This window comes from Macaca fascicularis, chromosome 13 (genome assembly GCF_037993035.2).
Source record: "Macaca fascicularis isolate 582-1 chromosome 13, T2T-MFA8v1.1".
Lineage (NCBI taxonomy): Eukaryota > Metazoa > Chordata > Mammalia > Primates > Cercopithecidae > Macaca > Macaca fascicularis.
In genome coordinates, this window is record NC_088387.1 from 1,020,022 (window position 1) to 1,038,536 (window position 18,515).

Below are 18,515 nucleotides of genomic sequence, written 5' to 3' on the forward strand. Positions count from 1 at the left end.
AAGTTGGGCCAGAGCAGAGGCTGTGTGGAAGGGATGCGTGCAGCCCCTGGGGGTCTGATTCAAGGGTGATATGGTTTGGGTCTGTGTCTCCACCCAAATCTCAAGTCGAATGGTAACCCTGAATGTTGGAGGTGGGGCCCCGCGGGAGGTGACTGGATCATGGCGTTGTTTCTCATTGATGAGTTAGTGCCATTCACTTGGAGCTGTTCTCATGATAGAGAGTGAGTTCTTGCGAGACCTGGGTGTTTACAAGCGTGTGGCACCTCCCCCCTCACTCTCTGTCTTGCTCCTGCTCCTACATGTGAGACAGGCCTGCTCCCCCTTCACCTTCCACCATGATTGAGGATACCAGCACCACGCTTCCTGGTCAGCCTGTGGAACTATGAGACGAATACATCTCTTTTCTTTATAAATTACCCCGTCTCAGGGATTTCTTTATAGCAATGTGAGAACGAACTAATACAGAGGGCTTGGGCAATACTCTAAGGCCGCGAGAGCTGGGCTCCCTTGGTGTCATTTCGTAGGTTGTTCTGGCTCTGAGGAAACAGGCTCTCTCCAGAAACGAGGTCCCTCTTGTGCATCTTGAGACACTTTCATATCCATAGTCCACTGTGCAACAGGCAGGTAAACATCACCAAGTGACTCCATTTTACAAGGAGGAAAGGAAGGCTCAAAGAGGCAATGTGCTGTGGCCACATCCATGAACAGGCTAGGGTTGAGACCAGGAACTCAGCCCTGGATCTCCTGGACTCCCAGGCCTGTGGTCTTGCTAGTGACACCAGGGCATCCTCTGCTGAAACAATTGGGAACAGGTGTCGTGGGAACCCTGTCAATTATAATAAATATTTATACAAGACAGGCAGTCGCCGTCCCTTCGGGAAGCTTGCAGTCTAGTGGGAGAGCAGAAACAAATAAACACATAAGCAAATATCTACATTCCCACTGCAGTAGCTGCAAGGAGGGAAAAGGACGGAGGTGGGGTGGAGACGGATGACAGGCAGGAGATCTAGGAAAGTGAGTCTGCGGAAGTGACACTGGAGTACAGACCCCAAGGATGATGAGGCATAAACTGGGCAAAGACAGGGAGGAGGAAAAGAGTTCACAGTTCAGGGAAAAGCACGTGCGAAGACGCCGAGATGAGAGAGTGCTGGGCTCCTTCGGGTAGCTGCGAGTGCCACCAGAGCCACACAAGCAAGAGAGAGGAGGGGCCCGGCCATGGGGGCAAGGTTGAATTGAAGTCACAGGCTTTGCAGCTGGACTGCTTGGGTTCAAATGCTCACCCTGGTTTATCAGCTGTGTGTCCTTAAACAAAGCATTAACCACTCTGTGCTTCAACTTCTTCCTCCTTTCCAGTTCCTACCTTATCAGAATTGTGAGGAATGAAGAGATGAGTCATGTTGAAACACCTGGTACATAGTAAGTGCTTCAGCTGCTGGGACTGGGGCCTTCCTAGGACTGTGGTCTTTGTTGCGTGAGGAGTGGAGAATGCATTAGTTAGGACCCTGTTGGCTGCAGGGGACAGCAATCCAACTCACACTGGCTTAAGCCACAATTGGCAGATTGATTGGTTCTTATGTCTGAAAGATACAGGCTTAGATGTGTCACGGGGCACATGGCATTGCCAACTGGACTTGGTTTCTTTCTCTTTATTTTTTCCTGTGTTTTCTCCGGAGGTGACTCTGTTCTCAGGCCCGCTGTTCCCACATGGTGGCAGGCTGGCCACTTAGCTACTATAATCTCCTGCTTTTCCCCAGGCCAGTCTCATGGAGGGCTCTCACTGTCCTGGCTCCCATCTGGTGGCCATCCCTGAGCCAATCACTGTGGCAGCAGAGGGGTGGTATGGAGTGGAAAAGAGAAATTGACACTGATTGAGCAAACCTCCACAGTCACCGCACTGAGGCTAGGAAAGGAAATTGGGGCGTGATCACCAGCCACACAGGCAAACACGGCCAGTGCTGAATCAGGGGGCCCCTGGGGGTTTCCCACTGGGAAGGGGCAGGGTCTGATTTTTGTCTTGAGATGATCATGCTGGTTGCTGAACCGAGAAGAGATAGGAGGAGAACCTCAGTGGAGGTGCGGAGAGGCACTGGGGACCCATGTCCGGAGTCCAGGAGGGAGAATGGTGCTGTGGCTGGGCTGGTGGCAAAGGGGCAGAGATGGACAAGGAGGCACAGGGCAAGAGTGTGGTGACAGGGTGGACAGCGGTGGGGACAGGCAGATATTCCAAGGTAAGAGCCAGGGTTCTGGCTGAACAACTGAGATGGGGAGACTTGGGGAGTGGCAGGGTGGGAAGGATGAACAGGTCAGCTTTTGAGGTGCTGAGTTTGAGGACCCTTGCAGGTGTGAAATTCCACTCCTGGGCATTCTTGTCCGGTTTCCATGAAATATGGGAAGAATAAATAAATTGAATAATGGCTGCTTTGCCCAGTAGAAAGCACTAGAACTAAACTAGAGTAAGGGAGGCCTCCCCCAGCCCCGCTCCAGGAGGGTTGGGACTGGACCAGCGTGCTGAGCTGTTTTCACGGAATGGGTTCCTCAAACAGCATGCATCCAGCCCAGACCACCCTTACGAGTCCGGAGATTTCCTGAAATCCCCGGGCAGCTAGGTGGTCAGGAACACTTAGCATGGGACATCCAGGGAATGCTGGTCAAACTGACAGAGTCCCAGGCCCTGGGAACCGCCAGTGCAGCTGTGGTAACAGCATGGAAGATGCCAGGGCAGAGAGCCAAAACGCAGGGAGGAAGAGTGTGGCCCAGGGAGGTGCGCGCTAGTTCACAGGCAAAGCCAGTCAAGGCAGGGCTGCTAGAATCTGGGTTGGCTTGTTGGAGACAGAACTGGAGTGGCAGCTTCAATATTCCAGCAATGGTCGTGACCTCAGCTGTGGGGTGCATGTCCAGGTTTGGAGTGACCCCCCACCCCCACCCCAAAGCAATTTCCTCTGAAAACTTCCTAAACTAGAGCAAGACATAAGGCATCCCTGTCTCCTAGTCATCCTGAGGACTTCAGGAGAGGGCTCAGGGCCCCAGCCTTCTCCAGTCACCCCAAAGACCAGTGAACTGCTCCCCCCACATTGCCCCTCAACTTGTCCCCGCCTCTGCAGCAGCCCTTCCCTAACTCCCGCCCTGCAGAGGTTTTTTCGCATGTGCCTCACCTCCAGCCTGTGCTTCCCCCAAAGCAATGAGTGCCACCCACACGCGGCATACTGCCACATGGAGGCACTTGGGGTGTGCTGGGGATGGAAGAAATGCACGCCAGGGCAGACAGTCACCTGGGAAGGCACTTCATGGGTGGGTGGGGGGTACATGGGGCCTCAGGGCTCACCTGCTGGCTTCCTTCTCCAAGTCCCAGGCAAGGGGACTGTGATAAGACCCTCAGCCCAGCCTCAGTGGGCCCACAGTGGTCCCAGAGCTGACAGGCCCTAAGCTGGTGCGTGAGCCTGGGAGTCAGCTCCCCATCCATTAGGCCCGTAGCCCAGGCGGCTAATGCCGCGTGGACACTCTGCTCTCAGGCCTGGTATCCACTTAGGCGTTGTTAATATTTTACACGGCACAGCCAGAGGATCAATGTCTTGTTTATAGCTCAGGGTTTATGGGCAGTCATCGAAGCTCTCACTGGGAACTGGGAAGATGCTCAGGAGCACCCAGGGAAACAGAGGCAGAGAAGAAGGGTGGATGCCAGCCTCAGGACCCCCAAGATGGCCTCCTTTGCATGCTCAATTCTCGATCTCAAGCATTGGAGCCCCTGCCACGTGCCAGCCTGCATCTCATCCTATCCTTTCAAGCTCCCGGAGAGGCTGGATTATTGTTCCCATTTTATGGATGAGGAAACTGAGGCTTAGAGGGGTTATGTACCACTAGGCTTTCACAGGTCACTGATGGAGGCTGAGCCGGCACTACCTGGGCACAGGCTGGATCTTGCTCAGCACTTACGTGTGTAAATTACATTGCAGGAGGCTCTTTAACAGCTCTGCTCCAACAGAGCTGTTTTCTCTGGGGATTGTTAGCCTCTCTGCTTAGAACTTCTGCCTTTGGTCAGTGGAGAATCACCACATCCCAATCAACTGGAATTAAAAGCTATGCATTTACAGTTCCTTAAAACTATTGCCAACGGCTCAGACATTTAACTAGGCAGGCAATACAGTGAGGCTGCACTGCGCAGCCCTCTCCCACTCAGTTCCCACCAGAAACAGGCTGGTGTCACGGGAAAGTCCCCGCTCCGAACTCCAGCAGGCCTGGCTGTCCCTGTGCCCCTCCCATAATTAGCCCCCTAGCCTAGGTTTCCTCCCCTGTAAAATGGAGGAAGAGGAATGCCCACGGGGGAGTCCTTTAAGAATCACACGTAAGCCCAAATGCTTGGCCCACATAGGCGCGCTCCAGGGGGCCCTGGCAGCCACACGCCGCGGCTCCCACCCCACCCAGGCAGCAAGCTCTGTGCCTGGGGCCGAGCATCAGCTGAATGAATGGCCGAGCGAGTGGCAGAGGCTCCTTAGAAGGAAGCTGCAACTGCTCAGGCCGTGAGTCCAAACAGGACTGGCGCTCACAGGCGTGGGGCCCCGCTGCATTTCTCCCGTGGCTAACGCAGCGGGAAGGATGAGGTGCGGGCCGTGGCCGCGCTGCCCGGCGGAGTCCGTCCCGCGGGGAAGCCCGCGGTGCGCCGCGCCCGCTGGGGGGCAGCCGAGGGCCAGGCTCCCGGTTCGGGTCTCCGGACTCGCGGCTCCGAGGACCCCGGGCTCCGCCCGGCCACGCCTTGTCCTCCCCTATTTTCTCCTTCCTTTTCGCGGCTTCCCCTCCTTTAACGGCCCCCGACAGGAAGAAAGCCGCCCACAAACGAATAAGCATGCCCTTGCCCTGCCCGCGCGTGGCGCTCCGCATCCGCTTAGCTCTTCCCCGCCGCCCGCCCGCCCGCCCGCCCGGAGGCGCGCGTCTCCCCCTCGCGGAGCAGGAGGCGGCGGCGGCTGCGAGTCGGTGACTCGACCAAGGTCACGCAGCAAAGTCAGCGCCCGAGCTCCGCTCCGCGGCCGCCAGGGCCAAGCCCACGCTTCCCCCAAAGGCCCGAGCGCGCGCGGGTTTCCGGAACGGGAGAACTTTGGAGACCAACTTCTGCATTTTCAAAGGGGGCTGCCCGGGTCCAGTTTACTCTCCGGCGGAGGACCCGGGTTGCGGGAAATGCGCCGGGCAGTGAGGGCTTCCCGGATCCCCCGCCGCCGACTCCGCGCGGGCCAGCGGAGCGGGGCGGGCCGGGCTCAGCGCCTCCCCTGGAGAGCGCAGCCGCCGCCCCCTCCTCCCGGGCTCCAGGCCCCTCCCCAGCCCCTCGGCCCCTCCCCAGCCCCTCGGCCCCTCCCCAGCCCCTCGGCCCCATCCTGCGCGTGGGAGAAACCGCCGACCGCGCGGCCTCCAGGCGCTGGCGGAGCAGCGGTGGCGACGCGCCAGACTCCGTCCCGGGCTGGCCCGTGCCGGGCGGGGCGGGGCCGGCTCCCTCCGCCCTTCCCGGGCTGGCGCGGGGGGGGGCCGCAGGGACGCCTCCCGGAGTGGCCGCCGCCCCTAGGCCAATGAGCGCGCGGGGAGCGGCGATGGAGGCTGGGGCGGCCGGGAGCGCCCGGGACCCCCGCGCCCCCGCGCCCGCGGGGCTGGAGAGGGGGCGACAGAGGCGCGGCGCCCGCGCGGGGCATGGAGGCGCCGCTGGCCCACGCTGGGCGTCCGCGCTGCGTTTCGCGCCGCCGCCGCCGCGCCTCGAAGTTTGCCGGCTGACTCGGAAAGTTGCGCTCGGGCTCGGCCGCCGCGTCCAGCCTCCGGCCTGCCCCGCTCGCCGCCGCCGCCCTCCGCGGGGCCCCGGCCCAGCCAACCCCGCAGCCCCGCCTGCCGGGGGCATGTGAGCCGTCGCCGCCCCCGAGAGGCCGTGCGGGCTGCACGGGCCCCGGCGCCTCCGAGGCAGTGTGTGGGCGAGGGGTGCGCCCGGGCCCAAGGGCCCCAGGCAGCCCGGCTCGCCATGGGCATCCAGGGCATGGAGCTGTGCGCCATGGCCGTGGTGGTGCTGCTGTTCATCGCCGTCCTCAAGCAGTTCGGCATTCTGGAGCCCATATCCATGGAAGGTAATGCGTGGCCACCCGCCCCTCCGCCGCCTCCGCGGGAGACCCGTGGTCTGGAGGGAGGGACCGGCACCCGCACGCCGGGGTGCACTGGTCTGGCGAGGAGCGGCCTGGGCCGCCGCCCCCTCCCGGCTCCGGAGGGTTGGTCCTGGGAATAAGGAGACGCAGAGGGCCCGGGCTCCCTGGAGCCCCAGAGGGGACGAAGCCGCAGCCCTTGGGCTGGGTGTGAGCGAGGCGCCTGGTGACACCTTTAGCGGACAGCCCCTGCCGTCCTAGGCCTGCAGTCCGAGCGCCCCTGGTGAGGACACCGGCTTGGGCCGCCCTGTAGTGGGAGGTGGCGCAGGGTGCAGATGACAGGAAGGACCCTCAGCCCAGGGCACTAGGCGGTGGGGAGAGATTTGAGGCCTCTGCCGTGTGATGGGGCTTCCCCTTTCGCCCCCCACCTGGTATCCAGTTACCCCTCCCCAAGCAAGGTTCAAGCCCATGGGATCAGTAACCAAACCCGCAGGCGCCACATTTCTGTCCCAATAAAATATTAACTGAGGAGACAGACCCACACTTGGATCAGACACTGACGGCCCGCTGGGGCCCTTCCATGGCACACCTGGTTCTGAAGGGGACCCTGAAGCCTGGGATGTAGGTTGCCCCCTGTTCAAAGAGGCCCCGCACCTCTGGACCGTGGGGAAGGGGCTAGCTCGTCCTCTTCTTGTCCCTGCTGCCCTCTCCGAGGACATGGGCATCCTGCCTGCCCCAGCAGTCTGCTGACCTTGCTGGGCTCCAGCTCTCAGTACTGAGACCCAGAGGCCTGGGGATGAGAGACAGAGAGCCTGCCCCTGCCTGGGAGCTGCCCAGCAACCCCTCGGGCATGGGGATGTGCCCGGAGCCCCTGTGAAGGGCTGCTGAGGGCGAGAAGGGGCAGGAAGCAAGGCTTCCCTCCATTCTGCCTTTGGTGTCCAGGGCTAGCTCTTTTCCCAAAGTCCACGGCCACATGCTACTGAGAAGCCACTGGACTCTGCCACCCCTTGTCTCTTGGTGAGTGCGTGAGGCCCAGAGAGAAGGGCCTTGCTCCAGGTGGCTCAGAGGGATGCCACCAAGAGCTTTGGATTGGAGATGGGGAAGAAAGTGGCCCAGGCTGGGCCTTCACTCGGCCGGAAGCTGGCCCTAGCAGGGGAATCTGTGACAGGGAACTTTGTGGGAAATACAGGTGCTGGGATTGGGGCAGAGTGTGGAGGGGTGAGCGTCCTGTGCTGCTGTGCCTCAGAGGACTGTGCCTCCTGCAGGGAGTGCCATCCCCTGTCCCGTTGTCCCATTTTCTTTCCCCATCTGGAGCCTGGGGTGGGTGTGGAGGGTGGCTGGTGCCCAGGGAAGCCGTGATCTCGCCATTGCTCTTCCCTGATCCTCGGGGCCTCCGGTGGCCAGGAGCAACAGCCAGCCTCACTTCACTTAGTACCTCAGACCTTCCTAACAGCAGGCTCGCCCACGGTCGGGGGCAGTGTGAAGTTTGCCTTTGTGATTTCTGAGGAGGGATTTCTTTGCAAGGTGGACAGTATGCACAAGACAACAGACGGTTTATTCCACCTGCCAAAAACCTCATTCAGGCTCCCATGAATCTCCGTTTTCTGGTGCATGTGCCCACTCATACCCCTGGAGTTCTGGGGTCTTGATCCAGTTGGGGGAGCTCAGAGCCTCAGAGTCAGCTAGGCCTATCCTGGGATCCTGTCGCCTTCATAAACTGGCTGTAAAAATCCCTGAAACAGTCCGAGCCTCAGTTCACCGTCTGTAAAGTGGGGCCGGTAAGAATCCTGCTCCCTAGGGCTGTGGCGGGCTCGAACCAGTGGGGTTTGCACGGATAGTAAATGTGCAGGCTTTGTGAGCCATCCTTATCAGGGATACTGGCAATGAGTAGGTCAGTGATACTCACAGTAACAGCACTGAGTGAGCCATTCTCTCACTCAGACACCCCCACCCCGTCAGAGGGAGGGGGTTGTGAGTTCCAGATGTTCTGTTGGTGGGGAATGGTGTCAGCCAGCCGAGGGCCTGGAAGCTCCCATTGGCCAGGCAACGTCTAAGGAACTGTCAGATGAGCTGTGAGGAGCCCAGGCTGTCCCAGCAGCCTGGATGTGAGCGATCCTCAGTGCCGTTGGGGGCCGGAAGGAGACTGTTGGCCCAGCTCCACTCCAAGCCTGTACGTGTGTAGTCAGAGGGGTCTCTTGTCCTCTCTGAGCCTCCGTGGTTCTCATCTGTAATAGACCAGAGTTATGGTGCCCTGGGGATTGCTAGGAACTAATGGATCCGGGTTCTGGGGACGCAGCCTTCTAGAAATACATGCAGCAGTCAAAGAGGCTTCCTGTCTGCCCTGGGTCCCCCATCAGTCCCTTTCCCTGGATGACCTCATGGAAGAGTCACCGCAGTCACTTTTCCTGAGCACTAATGGAACAGGAAGCTCACCCCTTGATCCATGGACAAGGGGGCTGAGCCCGGGGTGGTGGCATGGCTGTCCTGACCACCAGGGCAAATCAGTGGGCAGCAGGGCATGGGCCTGGCCAGAGGCCAGGCTAGCCTCAGTGTGACAGATGCTGGGTGGTAGAAAGGCAGTCCTCATCCTGTCTGCTTAATTAGGATTTCTCCTTCCCTGGTAACCTACGGGATATCAGAGATGAAGAAGCTGCCTGCCATCCACGAGCTTCACCTCGGCAAGGGTGCGAGAGCCTGCAGCTGCTGGGATGGCCCTGAGGGCCATCACGGGGATCTCGTCTTGGCTTTGGGACCTGGACCCTGTGGGGCAGGGCCGGGGGTGGGGTCTGCATCTGAGGGGCTATGGTGCCTGATACTCCATGTTTAACACCGTGGGGTCCCAGCCCAGAAGGTCCATAAAGCTCCTGAAATTATGGGCAAGTTGCGTGTTTGGTGCTTCTTCCTGGAGTGCTGAAATATGGTTCTCAAGGGGATCTGTGTTCCCCAAGTGCTCGAAGGCTTGCCCCTGTGGCTCTCCGTGGAGCCTTGCTGGTGGAGGGTGTTGGTGGGCCCCGGTGGGCAGCATCCCTGATGTGCTGGTGACATAAAGGTCCTCCTTGTCCCTCTGTGGTTCCGGGCTCCTAGCACATTCCTTGTAGGAGCCAAGACTCCCTTACATGCTTGATTTTTCCCCACAGCCTTGTCACTCCCTTAAGATACTGGGTATTTCAGTTTCTTTATCGTTAGTTCATGGTCTTTCTCCCCCAGCCGCGGGTCGCATGAGGGCAGGGACTTTGTCCTGCTCACATTAGCACCCTGTGCCTAGAACAGTGCCTGGCACCAGGCGGCAGCTCGGGGAGGATTTGTTAAATTCATGAGGGAACCTGCTGACCAAGAGGGGGAGCTGGAGCCTTTTTCTGTCCCCTCTGTCTCAGCCCCTGCTGGCGAGCCTGAGGCCAGGTCCTGTGAGAGCTACTGCCTGGATGGGCACGGAGCAGGGGGCCCAGAGCAGCAGGGGTGGGGGCTGCTGCAGAGAGCACAGAGGCTTGAGGTGGGTGTGCTCAGTGTCGTCAGGGTAAGTGGGTAGAGCCAAGTGAGTGAGGAGCGGTGGCAGTGGAGGTGGGGGGCCAGTGGTCTCTTCACCGAGCTGCACATCGTCATTGTAATCATCTGGGAACTTTGAAAACTACCTGCCGTGCCCACCCTGGGGCATCAAACCCTAAATCTCTGCCATGCCCACCCTGGGGCATCAAACCCTAAATCTCTGCCGTGCCCAGCCTGGGGCATCAAACCCTAAATCTCTGCCGTGCTCATCCTGGGGCATCAAACCCTAAATCTTTGGGTGGAACCCAGGCATTTTGATTTTTAGGAGTTTCTGCCCTGGGTCCCCCATCAGTCCCTTTCTCTGGGTGACTTCATTGGGGAGTCACTGCAGCCACTTCTCCTGAGCAGTGTTCAGTGTCATCAGTGGTGAGCGAACTCTGAAGCCAGAGTTGGGAGTTGAGGCGCACGGCCTTCGAGGCGCACGGCCTTCGAGGACAGGGACTCTCAACGTGTGCTGTGGGTCAGCAGCAGCAGTAGCCCAGCAGCTTGGTAGAAATGCATCTTCAGGGCCGGGCGTGGTGGCTCATGCCTGTAATCCCAGCACTTTGGGAGGCCGAGGTGGGCGGATCACGAGGTCAGGAGATCGAGACCATCCTGGCTAACACGGTGAAACCCCGTCTCTACTAAAAATACAAAAAATTAGCCGGGCGTGGTGGCGGACGCCTGTAGTCCCAGCTACGCTGGAGGCTGAGGCAGGAGAATGGCGTGAACCCGGGAGGCGGAGCTTGCAGTGAGCCGAGATCGCGCCACTGCACTCCAGCCTGGGTGACAGAGCAAGACTCCGTCTCAAAAAAAAAAAAAAAAAGAAAAGAAATGCATCTTCAGGCCCCTACCCCAAACCTGCAGGCTCAGAAAGTCTGGGCTTGGGCCCAGCAGCTTCTCTCTTCCCCAGGTCCAGGTGCTGGGGACGTACTGAAGCCTGAAAACTACTGCCCTGGCCAGGGGTGGACCTCCGCAAGGACATTTGCTTTTACTGTCGGAGAAACCCGGAGCCATCGGAAGGTTCCGAGCAGAGGAGTGAAGTGGCTTTGCCTTTCCGCAGGGTCCCGCTGAGTGCTGTGTTGAGATCAGACTTGGGGTGCGAGGCGCCAGGGGAAGCAGATCCTGTGAGAGGCATTTGCAGCCATTCCGGAGGGAGACAGCGTTGGGGCTGGGGGAAGTCTCCGGTTCCAGATCTATTTCCCAGGGAGAGCTGTTGGTTTGCAGTGGGGCATGAGGGGAAGGAAGGAGTCTGGAAGATCGGCCTGAGCACCTAGAAGGTACAGCGGCCATCTGTTGAGATGGGGAAGCCTGGGGCGGGGTGCAGGTTTGTGGGAAGGTCAGCAGCTCTATTTGGACCTGGTGAGTTTGGGATGTATTAATTTTCTATCACTGCTGTGACAGGTTCCCACAGATTCAGAAGTGGCTGCAGTGGCTCCCCCATGAAGTCACCCAGAGAAAGGGACTGATGGGGGACCCAGGGCAGAGAGTCCCCCAAGAAACTCCTAAAAATCCCAGTGCCTGGGTTCTACCCAGAGATTTAGGGTTCAGTGCCCCAGGGCGGGCCTAGCAGAGATTTAGGGTTCAGTGCCCCAGGGTGCGCCTGGCAGAGATTTAGGGTTCAGTGCCCCAGGGCGGGCATGGCAGAGATTTAGGGTTCAGTGCCCCAGGGCGGGCATGGCAGAGATTTAGGGTTCAGTGCCCCAGGGCGGGCATGGCAGAGATTTAGGGTTCAGTGCCCCAGGGCGGGCCTAGCAGAGATTTAGGGTTCAGTGCCCCAGGGCGGGCCTGGCAGAGATTTAGGGTTCAGTGCCCCAGGGTGGGCCTGGCGGGTATTTTTTAAAGTTTCCAGATGATTTGGTTTCATTCCTGAAACCAAAACAAATTTACTATCATATAGCTCTGTGGCTCAGAGACCTGCAGGGACCTCCCTGGCTCATGCCTGTAATCCTAGCACTTTGGGAGGCTGAGGTGGGAGGGTCACGGGAGGCCAGGAGTTCCAGACCAACCTCGTCAGCATAGCAAGAGCCTGTCTCTACAAAATAAAAGGTCCAAGTGGAGCCATGAAGGAGGTGTTGGGGTGTACGTGTCAGGAATTTATCAGAGTAGTCTGGCTGAGAAAGAATTTTACAGGCCACTGGCAAATGTGGGGATATAGCACTGTGAGACTGGGGGAGTCACCAGAGAAGTGAGTAGGACAGGCCAAGTGGAGTGGCTCAGGCCTATAATCCCAGCACTTTGGGAGGCCGAGGAGGGCAGATCACTTGAGGTCAGGAGTTCAAGACCAGCCTGACCAACATGATGAAACCCCGTCTCTACTAAAAATACAAAAATTAGCCGGGCGTGGTGGCAGGTACCTGTAATTTCAGCTACTTGGGAGGCTGAGGCCAAAGAATCACTTGAACCCGGATTGCAGTGAACCGAGATCATGCTACTGCACTCCAGCCTGGGCAACAGAGCAAGACTCTGTCTCAAAACAAACAAACAAAAAAAAAAACAAACAAATAAGAAATGGGTAGGACAGAAAGGGGACCAGATTCAAGGGCCCAACCTGGGGCCCTCCAGCATTTGTTAACAGGTCAGCGAGAAAGAGCAGGGTCCGGAACACTGGAGAGCTGTGTCCTGGAGGCAAGGGGAGGAGGGGCAGCCAGGGGAGGGAGGGAGTGGTCCTGGGGTCAGAGGCTGCTGCCCAGCTGGTTGTGGACTCAGAACATCCAGGTTCTAGGTCACCTGAGGACAAGACCCAGCACAGGACTTAGCAGCCCCTCCTGGAATCTCCATGCCCCCCCGACCAGCCTTCCCCCCAGCCCTCCCTCTCCAGTCCTCCCTCCCTCCCTAGCTCTCCTTCTCCTGCCCTCCCTCCCCTGCCTTTCCCCCCAGCCCTCCCTCCCCTGCCTTTCCCCCCAGCCCTCCCTCCCCTGCCTTTCCCCCCAGCCCTCCCTCCCCTGCCTTTCCCCCCAGCCCTCCCTCCCCTGCCTTTCCCCCCAGCCCTCCCTCCCCTGCCTTTCCCCCCAGCCCTCCCTCCCCTGCCTTTCCCCCCAGCTCTCCCTCCCCTGCCTTCCAGTTCAGGAACATCCTGTTGCCAGTTAGGGGGTGGCCGGGGGGCCTGCCAGGGCCCTGACCACTGGCAATGCCAGACCTCCCCTGGTCATCACAACTGCTTACCAGACATGTCCAGGAGGGAGACAGGAAGGCAGATGCTTTCCTGTGTGGAGTTGATAACAGTCTGGTCACCCTGCAGGAGGCCTCCTGTCCGTGGCTGAAGAGAGTGTGCAGCCTGTCAGGTTGTTGCTTCAGTGATTTGGGGGTTCCCAGGCATCTGCCCCCTAAACCTGGCACTCTGTCCTAATGGCTATAGTCCCACCATTAGCCATATGGGTTAGTGAGCAAACACTGAGCATGTGTGCTGGGGTGGGAGCTGTAAGGGCCTCTCAGCTGGGCGGGATTGGATTCTGACTGGGGCAGGGGTGTCTCCTAGTGGGAGGACTGAGCCCTATGCACAGAGTGAGTAAGTGGCCAAGACTCTGCAGGAGGCAAGGCCCTGGGAAGAGAAAGATGCTTTCCATGCGGAGAACCTGGGTGGGGGCCTCCCCGACCACTCCACACAGAACCGATCCCCGAGGGAGAGCAGCTGACACCAGGCCCTTCACTGGATGTGGCCGTGTGGTCCAGTTCGCCTCCCCCACGAAGGGCCTTCTGGGAGCAGATCGGATTCAGAGGCCAGAGTGGGAGCAGCTGGCATTGGGCTGGAGCTGGGCATCCCGGCCTGCAGGCCCTGCCTGGTCTAGCACACTGGGTTTCCCCCCGTTCCAGCCCGGCGTGGCCACCTGCTTACAGGGTGACTTCTCTATGTTTAACCTCCTTGAACCTCACCTTCCTCTTCTGTGGAATAAGGATAATCATACCTCCCAGTATCCGCTTTAGCCAGAGAGGGTGCTGAGCCAAAAACACTTTGGAAAAGTTGAAAGAGGAACTCGGGTCTCAGAACTTCAGACGGGGAGGGCAAGAAGAAGTGGGTGCGGGCGGGTGAGGCAGATGCAGCCCCAGCCCGGAGCTTTGTGACCACATCTGTGGCATGAGGCTCGACTTTGGCCGCTGCTTCTCTTCGCTCAGCTCAGATTTCCATGCAGCTCTCAACCAAGGGCAGTTTTACCCGGCAGGGACATTTGGCAACGTCGAGAGACATTTTTGGTTGTCACAGCTGGGGAGGTGCTACTGGCATCTGGGGGGTACAGGCCAGGGGTGCTGCTCACCGTCCTGCAGCATGCAGGGTGGCCCCAGCACAGCACGCGAGGTATCTGACCCTGTGTCAGTAGCACTGAAGTGGAGGACGCAGTCCTAGAAGGAGCGCTGGCCGAGGGCTGGGAGTTCCACATCACGTGGACAAGTCACTTCTGTCTGAGTGGTTTCCTCACCTGTAAGTGAGGGGCGGGGAGCAGAGGCACCGTCTCCCCTGGGAACTCTCCCAGACCCTGCCCTCTCCCTGCCCCCTCAGGTTGTGTTAGATACACGGCCCTCAGATTTTCTGTGTTCCTGTCCCACCCTGCCGTGGGCTCTCTCAGAGCAGCAGGGGCGTGTGTCTCTACACTTAGAGCTTCACAGTATGCCCAACACTGCCTGGCAAGCAGCGGGTGTTCAATAAATGTAAGTTATATGCCACCATAGCACACACTTATCGAACACACATTTTTTGCCAGGCAGCACAGGTAACACGGAGTCTTGGCCCTGCCTTTAGAGTAGCTCTGGGACAGTACCCTCTGCAGGGAGGGTCCCTCTGGCTGGGGCGGAGGCAGGGAGACTGGGTTGTGGGACCCTATGGTTTAGGAGTGACCTGAGCGGCAGAGACAGCAGAGGTGTGAGGTGTGATGGGGAAGAGGAGAATGCCTAGAACCAGGATGTGCAGGGTCTGGCCCACTGCCCTTGCTCCTCCCTCCTGGGAGGTGACCCCAGACACTCTGCACCCGCCCTCTGCGCACCTGCCCTGAAAGCGTCTCTAACTGCAGGGCCAAGGGGACCACCAGGGGCCTGGTCTTACAAAGGTGACCTTGGGGCCTCCTGGATCCGCAGCCATCTCTTGGCTTGGAGCAGGCCCAAGGGCCATTGTGATCCTTCCTGCTCGTTCTCTTGCTCTCCTTCCCCTCAACACCCTCTCCCAGCTTTGCTGGGGCCAGTGGTGATGCTGTGGGTATGCTGCGTGCCTTGTTCCTGGCTGGGCCTGCTGCCCTGTAAACTGCTAGTCCCTCAGGTCTCCTGCAGCTCCTTGGGTAGGCTTTCCAGATCTGGGATGCTGATGACAGTGATAGGAACCAACCTCTAGAGAGTGCTGTCTCCTTGGGGGCACTTTGTGCATCTCCCAATCTTGTCCTCATCAGCAGGCTCGTTTCATCAGCGAGGAAGCTGAGGGCCAGGGAGCGGCAGAGCCAGGACCTTTCTGAACACCAGCACACCTGCCCCGAATGCATCTACCACTGCAGGGCCTCGGGGACCACTGGAGATGGTCGTGTGTGTCCCGGCCTCTTACAGGACAGGTGTCAGGAGCCCAACGTGGAGGCAGCTGCCCTGGTCCAAGCCCACAGTGAGAGGACCCCTGCCCTGAGCCGCTGTGGAGACTGCGTGTGTGAGTGTGCACAGGTCTTTCAAGGCAGCATCCGGCACGGAGGAAGCGCTTTCTTTATTATTATTATTATACTTTAAGTTCTAGGGTGCATGTGCACAACGTGCAGGTTTGTTACATAGGTATACTTGTGCCATATTGGTTTGCTGCACCCATCAACTCATCATTTACATTAGGTATTTCTCCTCATACTATCCCTCCCCCAGCCCCCCAGCCCCCGACACGTCCCAGTGTGTGATGTTCCCCACCCTGTGTCCAAGTTATTTCATTGTTCATTTCCCACCTATGAGTGACAACATGCGGTGTTTGGTTTTCTGTCCTTGTGATAGATTGCTGAGAACGATGGTTTCCAGTTTCATCCATGTCCCTGCAAAGAACATGAGCTCATCCTTTTTTATGGCTGCATAGTATTCCATGGTGTATATGTGGCACATTTTCTTAATCCAGTCTGTTATTGATGGACATTTGGGTTGGTTCCAAGTCGTTGCTATTGTGAATAGTGCCACGATAAACATACATGTGCATGTGTCTTTATAGTAGCATGATTTATAATCCTCTGGGTATATACCTAGTAATGGGATCACTGGGTCAAATAGTAATTCTAGATCCTTGAGGAATCGCCACACTGTTTTCTACAATGGTTGAACTAATTTACACTCCCACCAACAGTGTAAAAGCATTCCTTTTTCTCCACATCCTCTCCAGCATCTGTTGTTTCCTGACTTTTTAATGATTGCCATTCTAACTGCGTGAGATGGTATCTCATTGTGGTTTTGATTTGCATTTCTCTGATGACCAGTGATGATAAGCATTTTTCATGTGTCTGTTGGCTGCATAAGTGTCTTCTTTTGATAAGTGTCTGTTCAGATCCTTTGCCCACTTTTTGACGGGGTGTTTTGTCTTTTTTCTTGTAAATTTGTTTTAAGTTCTTTGTAGATTCTGGATATTAACCCTTTCTCAGATGGGTAGATTGCAAAATTTTTCTCCCATTCTGTAGGTTGCCTGCTCACTCTGATGGTAGTTTCTTTTGCTGTGCAGAAGCTCTTTAGTTTAATTAGATCCCATTTGTCTATTTTGGCTTTTGTTGCCATTGCTTTTGGTGTTTTAGTTAGAAAGTCCTTGCCCATGCCTATGTCCTGAATGGTATTGCCTAAATTTTCTTCTAGAGTTTTTATGGTTTTAGGTCTAACATTTAAGTCTTTAATCCATCTTGAATTAATTTTTGTATAAGGTGTAAGGAAGGGATCCAGTTTCAGCTTTGTACATATGGCTAGCCAGTTTTCCCAGCACCATTTATGAAATAGGGAATCCTTTCCCCATTTCTTGTTTTTGCCAGGTTTGTCAAAGATCAGATGGTTGTAGATGTGTGGTGTTATTTCAGAGGGTTCTGTTGTGTTCCATTGGTCTAGACCTCTGTTTTGGTACCAGTACCATGCTGTTTTGGTTACTGTAGCTTTGTAGTATAGTTTGAAGTCAGGTAGCATGACGCCTAGGAGGAGACACTTTCAGAGTGTACATTCGCCTCACTTCTTGCCTGAAATGACCCAGGCCACATTCCCCCACAGCTACACATCACTACCTGTGTCCTAGGAGTTAGTGGGAAGGGAAGATGCACGTGGCCTGCACTTGGTCGTGTTGGGTATCCTTCATCCTGTGCCCTGTAGAGTCAGGAGCCCAGAGGCTGCTGGCCCAGGGACTGCTGGGCCAGGCTTGCCAGCGTGGGTGGCCTCTGCAGGAGACAGTATGGGCTGGAGCCGGATGCTTGATGTTGCTCTAGGCTGGGAACCTGGGCAAGGCCCCTTCCTCCCCAGGTCAGCGGCTCCACTGTCACGTACCTAGACACAGGTAGTAGCATCACAGCAGTTTCACCACAGACTCTCCAATGAAGTCTTACAAGTCCAGTGCCCCCTTGATGGGTAAAAGGGACGGCTCAGCTCGGATTCAAAAGGGAGTCTTGCCCCAGAGGCCTCCCCTCACCGCACGACAGTTCCTGGACCTTCTGTGGGACCCTATGGTTTAGGAGTGACCTGAGCAGCAGAGTAAGTGAAGGCTGAGATCCCTGGCCTGGGACAGGGCTATGGAGCCCCATTTCGTGGTGTGCAGGACGCCCTGCCCCAAGCCCTCATGGACGGTCAGCCAGAGGCACCAGTGGGCAATTCCAGGGCCAGCTGCACCTCTCAGGAGCTGAGCTCTGGTCCTCTAGAGGCCGGGCCCCTGGGGCAGTGGGTGGGGCTTCTTTCTTCCCTGGTCTCCACAGGCCTTATGGGGATGACGCACTCTTTCTGCCCAGTGCACAGTCACTAAGGAAGGTATGATGTGAAGTCATGAGTGTAGGGCCACACCGAGGCTCTCAGTAGACCCAGGACTGCAGGAATTCCAGGGCTTCCCATCAGTAAATTAAATTAATAGTATTGAAATGCGGTATCTATGTCAGGAAGGCCATGAGTGTTCCCCTTGGTGACCACATGCGTACTTTTGGAAATATCAGATCCAGTCACAATCCAGCCTGGCGCTTCACCTTGCTGGCCTCACCTTGCTGTGACTGGAGCCGGAACTGACTGGCTGTTGTCTGAGCCAGCTGCGCCCACCCCTGGCTTCTGCGTGTGTCAGGTACAGGCCGGGCACTGTGTCACACAGGGGCATGAATGTGCTGCAGTGCACCAAGGGGACCTTGACCAGCAGCTTTGGGGAGTACTGGTGGGGGGAACATCTGAATGGAGTGTGTTCAGGAGGGATGGGAGCCGGGAAGCATGGCACCTCTTCGGAGTTTTGCCACAAAGGGGAACGGATGGGTGACAGCTGGCAGGAGGCATAGGCTCGAGAGGTTTTTAGAGAATCTTCCATTGCTTCTGCTTCTCTCCTATGTGGCAAGCTGCAGGAAGCCTATGAGGGGCTTTGCAGAGGTACTGGTGCAGCTCAGAGGTTTCACAGGCTTCACCCATGGGGTGGCCAAAAAGTGCTCCTTGCCCAGTACCTGGTGCATTTCAGCTTAGTGAATTAAAGATTTCGAGCCACTTTGCTGAGCTTTTGCACAGAGAGGACGACATGGGGTATAGGACAGGACCTGGACTGAGACTTTTACACACTGGGAAGAAAGCTCTGCTTGTAATCTGTCAGGCTGCTGTACAACTTTTAGACATCAAAAAGCCCTCATGCTTTTACTCCTGTGGCAAAATGCTTGTTGGATAGAGGAATTCAGACTTGATTGCAGCCCTCCTGGCTGTCAACGGTGTGTTAGCCTGTTTTCTGCTGCTATAACAGAATACTACAGAGTAGGT

At 57.3% G+C, this 18,515-nt stretch overlaps 1 protein-coding gene across 4 annotated transcripts in view; it reads left to right on the forward strand.

Moving 5' to 3' along the window:
* Window positions 1-18,515, forward strand: part of KCNIP3 (potassium voltage-gated channel interacting protein 3) — a 91,825-nt gene that overhangs the window by 45,308 nt on the left and 28,002 nt on the right. The window contains exon 1 of one of the 4 annotated variants that reach the window (XM_045368841.2): window positions 5,549-6,089. The exons of the other annotated variants lie outside the window; for them this stretch is intronic. Coding sequence (XP_045224776.1) covers window positions 5,987-6,089 — 103 coding nt within the window. The 5' untranslated portion in view covers window positions 5,549-5,986. Of the gene's footprint in view, window positions 1-5,548; window positions 6,090-18,515 lie in introns of those variants that run through there. 4 annotated transcript variants of the gene reach the window in all.